Below are 9,113 nucleotides of genomic sequence, written 5' to 3'. Positions count from 1 at the left end.
AGAAGTTAGGACGATGATACCTATTCCATTGGTCACGAATGAAAATCCAGGGGTGAATTTCCAACCGGCGGCAGCTGGTCAAGAAGTCCAAGCTCCTGCACTTGTTCCATCCTCGGGTTCCCTCTATGGGTAGCTCTACCCCGGATCCTGTATGGGTCTTGGATGAGATGGAGTCTCCAGTATCGACTTCCATCTTGCAGCACCTCGCGGTGTTTGCCAGATCAAAATCTCAACCTGTCTTATTGATGTGCTCAAGACTGTAATTAAGTCCATGTCGATCGTTAATTAGCGTTAATCTTCAGCCCAGCGCACAGGCCCCTTCCTGTTGGCCCTGAATCTTGGAACCCCAACCCATGGGGATTCATACTCTGGAAATAAACGGGTTGTGGACCGCTAACTACCCGAGACAGGTCGTTCTGCAGCCTCTTGTGAGGGGTACAGAAAGTTCCCAGCGGCATGCTGCCGTCCAAACAGCATTGGTCCCAAAGGCGATGGACAAGCTCACCAGACCTCGAGATACGGCCGTCCTTTCTTGCCCACCGGCAGGTTCCATGGGATTGTTTGGTAACTTACCGGTGCTTTACAGTGCCCTGATGATTGCGGTAGCGGCAGCAAGTGATGACCTACCAGCATGCCTGGCTGGCTGACTGATCGGCAGCCATATTGTTATGCAACATGATAGCAATGCAGAGATGAAGCATCTCTGAAGCATCGGCAGAATGCCCTCTTACTCTTGCGCACGTGGATCGTCCAGGATGAACCCTCCATCGAGCTGCGTCGAACGCTTGGGCGAGTCAACAAGTGCCTGGAGAAACGGACGCGGTCGAGCCAGCTGCTGATCCATAGCGACGGAACCCAAATTGATCGCCGGCCTCCAGGCTGGAGACCTCGGAACTTGGCTCCAAGAATTGGAGTAGTCCCGTTGACGACTCGTGCATTCAGCTCCGCAGCCACCGGCCTCCAGGGTGACCGTCTATCCCAGTCTTGCTGATGCCATCGCAACCCGTAAGGAGCAAGTTCAATTGAACTGGCTGTACTTGCCTCTGGTTATGCGCTTACAATCCGCATCTGGCAAACCTTATCGGCTGAGGCCAAACCTGCAATTCCCAGCAACCTGGCACGGCTCAGCTCCTCTCCCGTCCGAAAGCCTGCCGCGAACTCTATGTCGCAATTTCGACTGTGTGCTGAAATCAAGTGAAGACCTAGCTAAGGTTGCCCGCTACGAGGCCCGCCAGGCCAGAGGCTAGCGGATGAGTTAGTTGCGTTCTTCTTGGACGGCTCGCCAGCCTGGGTCGCAGGAAACCTCGTGGCAAACGGCGAAATCGACCCTCCCTGGCTCCCTATCAAGTTGATTCCCCTGGGCCCTGGGCCCTGGGCCGAGCCCCCTGCGTCGGCCCAACGAGCCAGCCAGGGCAGTCCAGCGCCAATTGGTGCATTCCTCTCAAGGGGTCCACGCGACGCAAGCAGCGTATCACCGGCTCAATGCACTATCGGCCATGATCACAGTTTCAGCAGGGGATTTCCTGGCAGTGCTAGAGCGGCCCTTGGTCCTGATCTGTGCGCTCGCATCGCAATTCAACACCACGCGGTGCTAAGACCAGCGCCAGCAGGGTTTACTGCATGATGCTAGCTGGATCAGGTGTGGAGGCCACCTGGGGGCTTCCGCCGTCCGGTGCCATGGAGAACCGTTCCAGCAGCTGGGCGCACCACCTGAATGGCTGGCCGGTTGCGGCTCCATTTTTCTCGCTGCAGAAGATACCTGCAGGTGCTTTCATGGCCGCGAGCTCATCCAGTGAATCGACTCATGCCCTGGAGCGACCATACCCACCCATCCATCTCGATTCGTTCTCGACATTCTGGAACCTTTCCCTACCTTGCTTCCCCCCTTCTCTTGGCTACACTCTGGGTTTTTCCCTCTTTTTCAATGCTATTCCGTCCCTGTTTGTCTTCCCAACCCTTCCAATTGCTCTTCTACCGATAGGAGCTCGCACCGAGGATATACATCCACCCTGTCCGCTCATTTCCTCCTGGCGCAGAATCCACTCCTTTTGACTGCAAGCCACCGATATACGCACTCTCTTTACCACTCCTTACTACGGAGAAAATAGACATAATCCAACATCCCGTCCTTGTGCACCGGCCCAGCTATCTAGATCAAATCTGTGTCTCAGAAGCGCGCAACATATTACGAAAGGCAATCGCTTCGAAGCATACGACCCCGTCTCAACGGTGTGAAGAAAAAGCAACTGTGCAATCGTGCGAAACCGCCATCAATATGCCTAGCCTTTTCGATAAGATCCAAGCCAAGCTTGAGCTGTACAGGCTCGAGAAACGTTACACCCGCAACCGCAACAGACGCACCACCTTTATCAGCGGCGCTGTCTACGTTGATGGCGAGTACGTTTACAACACACCGAACTCCACTGGCTCGTCGGCGCAGAGTTCGGCAGCATCATCGCCCACAACCGAGTACGGCAGGCACAGCGTGGAGGAGGCCAGGTCACGCTCTTATACGACCGAGCCCCAGACGCCCGCGCAAAGGAAGAAGTTGAACAGATTCTCGTCCATGCCTGGATTTGGTTCGCTCACAAAGACCAACCAACAAGACTGGAGGTCAAACACGGTCGACGTTCACGAGGTCCGGTAAATGACACATGTCGCCATGATACATACGAGAGGGGTTGGGAGGTAGCTGTACGAAAGGGGATTCTTTGCATATATGAACTTTATTATGGGCGGTAGCAAGCCTCGGTCCCCTAGAAGACCAGTTTTGGGCGCTTGGTTAGCACGCTATATCTGTTTCTTGGTTTACGGTGGACGAAATTCAGCTTGGGGAGGTCTTCTGGAAGGTCTCATTCAAGACTCGCAGGACCCGGAGGGTTCTTTGGCACTGCCACCTGTTGAGGCATGAAGACGGATCTAGGCTTACGGCATGGTTTCACGACTTTCCATGCACGGCACCGGTTTGGGTGGAGGGATTCACATCACCAAAAGCACTGCCTGTGTAGACCTTGTACGGCTGCATATGGATGTTGTACTGTTGTACATAGATGTTTCACGAATGAACATGAACATGTTGATTATGCTCGGTGCAACTCATGACTCGCGTGATAATTCGCAGCGACTCGTATGTAAGAACGAAACGAAACGGCACCTAAATTGGCAACGCAATCCCAAATGGAGAAGAGATAACTGGTAGAAGATCTATCCTGCTCCATGCCAATGAATCATTGCTGGGTAAATACAACTCAGTTCGCCACGCCGCTAACCTGAACCTGAATTCTAGTGAGTGCCTCTCTGCAAGTACCGACGACTTCCTCAATCCTGCCATGGAAATCAGGATCCTGCTCACTTTCCGATGCCGCATTCTCCTCCCGAAAGATATCCAGCGTCTCTTGTAGCCCATCAAACTGAATGCGGACAGCGCTCTGGACACTGCTTTGGAAACCATCGGCGAGGCTCTTGAACTGTATTCTGGTCTCTTTAATGACAGTCTTGAGAAGCTCCTGGTCTCTCACCCTCCTATTCATGATGGCTTTTCGGCGGGCGTGGCTACCGGTACCTGAACATTAGTATGTTAGCGAGTCCGAGCCTTGGTGAAATAGAAAAACAAGGAGATTCATGTACCACACTCCATATTGCAATGGTCATAGGTCTCCTTCATGGCCTGGCCAATGTAGGAGGTTTGGATACCTGACAAGGAATCAATCTTTAAGGTACTGAGGTAAGGAGTGTCAGCAGTGTCAGTGCAACTGGAGCCTGTCGCCCTTACGAGAGGTCCGATTCAAGTTTATCGTATATGTCTTCTAACTCATCGGACAAATGGCCCAGTCGCGATGCCAGAGCTTCGGTGAGGGTATCGACAAGTTCAGACGATCCCTGAATCTCGGTTTCTGATTGGAAAAAGAGCGAGTTAGCAGGCGCTCAAATTCAGTAGCATCGGGATTTACCTAGATACTGTATTGCCCAGTCGATCGATTCTTGAACGGAGCTTAATAGATCCTCTTGGTGACTTTGGACGCTCTCAAGCAGAACCTGCCAAGGTCTGTCAAGGTCGTTGGCCATAGTTTCGATCATCTCCGCGTTCCAACAGCGGGAGCCAACCGCTTGGGTATAGTATTCTCCATAATTTCGGCAAAATGCTGCGTAGCTAGCTATATACAGTATAAGCATCTCAATCTTATTGAAGATTAGTCGTGGTATGTGACGCACCCCAATGCCACTAAACAGGATATTAGTTTGGATGACTTGAATGACATGCGTGTATCTCAAAGATTACATACCCCTGACCACTGGGTTGCTGCATTTCTTGCCGCCTGGCTCCATTCAAAAATGTTTGCTCCTTTGATCGGTCAGCTAAGCATTCGTCCCGTGGTTCAAGACTACGTACGCTGCAGAATACCTTCATTGAAGTCATTTCTTAATGCTTGGTTGATAGTCCTGCAGCGAGATGAGGTTCCTATCAGGTCCTATATTGATTCTCAGCTTGGTTTGTGCAGCAGATTGGTTTGTACGGATTTACCCTTCTCAGCCGTCCATCAATTATGTCAAGCGCTTCGCAAATTACCTGTTTTCGTTCGGCATCCAAACTGGGTGCGCCAGCTTGGGCCCACAGCTCGACGTCGCTGATCAAGGCAGAAATATCATGTTTCATGAACTTGCTTGCCCCACGGAACTGACTTTCAGATACAATCGAAATGCAGTGCCGTCGCAGGGCCATTATACCACTCAGTTCCAAGAATTTGGCAAATTCATCGGCAGGCAAATCACGATTTTGCCAATAGTTGTCGTTGCTTACACAGAAAATCCTCAGCTGGCCATCAGGGACCTCGTTTTGATAGAGATCTAGTAGACTCTGGGACGTCTTTTGGTTTCGAGTTTCCATAAGGTACTTGCTGAGCCTGTTGATATTATGAGCTCACCACACGCTTCTAGCTTGCTCATGAATTTGTTACTCACCTGAACCTTTGCCGGTTTACCAGTTTCCTAAGATGGAGTAAGTACTAGGTGTGGTTTCAGAGGGGTGGCATTTACGTGAGCTGAGACTGCTTCCTTCCTAATTCTCCAGCACGCACAAGGTCTTCCTCACAAAGTTCATCATCAGTATAGTCATTGCATTCTTCTTGAACTTTTCTAAGCTCCTTTTCTGCGTTGTTGACCATAGTTGACAATTTTCGGATATTATTCGCAATTTCGCCCAGCCAATCTTTGATGGCCTCATCCGCTTTGATGATCTGAGAGACATTTAGCATCATTAACCACCATGTGGAACGGTAATTACTCACATCAGACTTCGTGCAGATGATGCCAACATTGGAGAGGCCAGCTCGCTTTGCTAATGCGACAACATGTTTGACACCGACATTCGTTGTGGCACGATCGATGTTTGCAACCACGAATATTTCGTCGCATTCAATAATATACCGCTCAGTCAGATTCCGCCTAGCGCTATTCATATCTCGAAGCCCTGTGAAATGGTTTAGCATCTATCCAATGTACTCTTGCATGTCAGAGATTGACGATCACTTGTACCTACCAGGAAGATCGACAAGGACAAGCCCGTTCCTTAATATATGGGCCTTGACGAAGACCCTACATTCTGTAAGTATACCTTCACTTTCTTGTGGTGCCTGGAACGAACAACATACCTAATACGTTTGATGCGCGGCCAGTAAGCTGAAACCCCGGCTGAACTCGGGTCCGATGTGAGATTTACGAGATAATCGGAACACTCGCCAAGAGTGTCCATGATTATTCGTTGGGCGTCGTTTGTGATCCCTAATTCTAAAATCCAAGACTGCAAGGTGTTGAATGCTGACTCAGTTGATCCTGTGGTCAATGACGGGTTTCCGCCCTCCCAGCGACATGGGAATAAGGCTTGAAAGGTGTCATCAGCGATCTTGGAACGCTGTGCGAAATCTTGTTTCTCTTCTCCAGCCATGTCATCGCCATTGGCGTAGTAATGCCTATACGCTTGGAGCATATCCATCAGCAGACCGTGTAGTTCAACCGCATTATACCAGTCTACCTCAACGATATAGTTATCGTTCACATTATAATGGTACTCTGTGGCGACGCAAGTACAAGCTGCACCGCCGCCGCTCTGGAGATCATTGATTAGTACCTAGATGGTATTCTCAACGGAAAATAGTAAACTTACTGTTCGAGCCAGTGATTGTGAGTCCAACAAGGAGTTTAGCAGACTTGACTTGCCTTCATTATTTGGTTGAGTTATCACTTTCAAATTATCAGGGTATAAAAAACTAACCAGCGCCAGAGTCTCCAACAAATCCTACAGTACGGCGAGCAAGGCATCGAAACTCGCTCAACTCCGTGGCCTTCTGATACAACCGACCAATGGTAGAATCCTCGTCGACATGGAGAGTGCTACTCCCAAGGACAGCCTTGAGGCTAGCCACCAATTCTATAGCCTCAATATATGCTTGCTGAAATCCTGGCGCATGGAATCGATCATCCGGTGGTTCTTCGTCTTCTACAGCGTGCGGTGGCTGCTTGGTGCGGGAGCTTGACCGCCTTCTAGGAACCGCAGGAGGCGTAAGTGACTGAGCACCTGCTTGCGTCGTAGAACTTGACAAGGAGGGTCGTCCGGATGATTGAATCAATAGGTCGCCAAGTGAGTTGGTCACCAAGTTTGTTGTGATGGTGCTCGAGGAAGGCGTCAATCGCAAACGTCCAAAGTCTGACGTGGCACCACTACTCGTACTTCCTCGTCCTGTCGAGTTTGGTGTAGTGACGCCTTGGTAGAGAGACACATCTCCGTTATTTGCAGCAGGAACGTTTGTCATGAAGAGTCTACTAGAGGCACTTCGAGTCGAAGGGGTGAGGGCAGTCGTCGTTGACGATGAGGTAGAAGACCCGGCCGCAGATCTCGGCATCGAATGCTGCGACTATATCTATTAGTACTCTTGGATGCGTCTACAACAACTGCGAATGATCTCTTACTGTTCGAACCATTTTGGATAATATTTATATAAAGTAAAAGTAAATAGCGATAGACATGGAAACACAAATCGAAGGCGGACAAGGGAGACGTGCAGTGGAGGATGTCGCCAGACTTATAGCTGGGTACAACCCCCACTCTGCTAAGCGTATCGAGGCTGTGACCCGGCCAAAAGAGGAGCTAGAGATAAACCAATGTAGAATAACCAGTCCAACCAATTATTTCGGGCCGGGCCGAGGACTGTGACGCGGTCTGCGCGTAGCGATGCCTCGTGATTGGTCAGTTGAGATTGTCACACAGCTGGAGTCCTCCAGCGGCCCTAGTGCGGCCTGAGGCTGAAAGATTGTTGGTTTCAAACCTGCACAGCCTCAGCATGGCACGACAGAGTTCTCGTAGTCATTTTGCTTAATCATTGAGACGCTGAGAAGAAGCAAACGTACATTGTGGCAATGGTTGAAAGTTTCAGGCCTCGTTTCGGATAGCTAGGTGCAGGCTCAAGCGTATTCCTTCGAAGCGGACAGCCAATCATCATCTGAGATGCCTTCAATTGAATGTGTAGCTTTAGCTGTCTGAGAATCCAACAGCTGGGCCGAAAACTGGGAAAATCCCGCCCTGATTAAGCTTTGACATTAACAGGTATTATAGCCATATTATATTTGCAGCTACATCCTGTAGGTCCACATTCTTAGGCGTATATTCAAAAATCTTGAAGCTGAATCCAGAATTATTATTATCCACTGCCACATTGGCCTGATGGTAGTTTGTTCCGCTCCACCAAACGAAACTGCCGGTGAACCAAGCTCGGTTGGCCCAGTTATATACGGTTCCTTTTTCGACTCCATGGAACACAAAGGGGATGTGTTTCACCCCACGGGGGCTTTGGTTGACGTCGCTATTGGACAGGGCAAAAGTATGATGTCCGGGGCCGTTGATGAAAAGGGTAGCATCCCAACCAGCCATCATCCTGTCCTGGTGTGTGCCGAAGAGACAACCATTCGACTTAATATAATCCTGTACATGTGCCGGGTCGCCACCCCTACGAAGGCGAAGGTCTGCAAGGCAATACTTGTTGCCCCAACTGCCATTGGCGGAGTAGACGATGTGCAGCTGTCCGTTCGGGTCAACTATAACCTCGGGCCCCTCGTTGACCAATGGGTGATCACCCTGCTCCCATCTCTCACGCGGCTGAGAGATAATGTATCGGCTCCCAGTCGGTTCAAGTGGGCTATTCATGCGGCATATGTATAAGTTCTGTTCCCCGTTGTCAGCGCCTGCCCAACCAGACCAGACAAACCAGCGCTGTCCCTCGAAGGTGAGAAGTGTACCATCAATGCCCACCTATCGTCGGGCAAGGCCAACTTTTGGTCTGCTGAGTAGGGCCCTAGGGGTACCCTTGCACTGATCACGTACATACGATGATTGGAGCCAGTTCCAAAAGAAAACTAGATGTATGTCTTTCCCCCGTCTGTGGTGATCTCGGGAGCCCAGACTTCACCTCTGCCAGCGCTATCAAACCAGACTCTGTGACCATCAGAAGCGCCAAGGCCCTCCATTGACGTGGCATCATGTACCCAAATGGACGCGCCATCCGAATCTGCGGAGTAATATGTGCTGCCGTGTTTCATGATCGTTGGATCTGATCCGTCCCTGATCTTCCTGGCAATTGTGCAATCAATAAAGAGGCCAAGTATGACCGGACTTGTTAGCAGTAAAAAGCGAAAATCCGCATAGTCCCGCCCTGGTAAGGTATTAGGAGTTAGCATCTGGGAAGTGGAAGTATTTAGACAAGAAATAGGAATATGTATCGATGTAATCATATATATGTCTGGCAGTCCTCGTTATCTATATGTACCCAGGATATCTATGCACAGCCGCACACCGTCTATCAACGATCTCACGCCCAGACTCCACCACTGATGATTTCAAATCCATCCACTGAAGGCTTTGCTCAAATAGATTGATGACGCAGCTTAGTGACTCTGTCGGTTCATACAAGATTGTAGCTACAACCTTGCTTGACACCTAAGCGCTGCCTGAGCCAGCTTAAGAATACAACACTTTACAAAATATTCTTGTAAAAGGAGTTGAATATTACACCGCGGAATTCATTCTCAGCCTTTCTAGAATAGTTCTGATAAATGTAATAGTAATA

At 50.0% G+C, this 9,113-nt stretch overlaps 2 protein-coding genes across 2 annotated transcripts; one reads left to right on the top strand and one right to left on the bottom strand.

Annotated features, from left to right (window-relative positions):
- Positions 1 to 2,275: 2,275 nt before the first annotated feature.
- JN550_010680 (uncharacterized protein) lies at positions 2,276 to 2,647 on the top strand (the record flags this gene model as incomplete). Its single annotated transcript, XM_049308961.1, has 1 exon — positions 2,276 to 2,647. One exon carries the CDS (start codon positions 2,276 to 2,278, stop codon positions 2,645 to 2,647), a length of 372 nt encoding a protein of 123 aa, XP_049167336.1.
- Positions 2,648 to 3,248: 601 nt separating this feature from the next.
- Positions 3,249 to 6,975, bottom strand: JN550_010679 (uncharacterized protein; the record flags this gene model as incomplete). Its single annotated transcript, XM_049308960.1, has 16 exons — positions 3,249 to 3,562; positions 3,628 to 3,719; positions 3,773 to 3,893; positions 3,951 to 4,154; positions 4,213 to 4,222; positions 4,284 to 4,342; positions 4,391 to 4,469; positions 4,568 to 4,901; positions 4,960 to 4,986; positions 5,035 to 5,234; positions 5,286 to 5,467; positions 5,537 to 5,592; positions 5,649 to 6,103; positions 6,161 to 6,213; positions 6,269 to 6,908; positions 6,964 to 6,975. 16 exons carry the CDS (start codon positions 6,973 to 6,975, stop codon positions 3,249 to 3,251), a joined length of 2,838 nt encoding a protein of 945 aa, XP_049167335.1.
- Between the last annotated feature and the right edge of the window lie 2,138 nt (positions 6,976 to 9,113).

The sequence above is a fragment of the Neoarthrinium moseri genome, assembly GCF_022829205.1.
Source record: "Neoarthrinium moseri strain CBS 164.80 chromosome Unknown scaffold57_Wmoseri_CBS_16480, whole genome shotgun sequence".
NCBI classification, from domain to species: domain Eukaryota; kingdom Fungi; phylum Ascomycota; class Sordariomycetes; order Amphisphaeriales; family Apiosporaceae; genus Neoarthrinium; species Neoarthrinium moseri.
The sequence above is the reverse complement of the archived record's forward strand: the minus strand, read 5'-3'. Positions and strand labels throughout refer to the sequence as shown.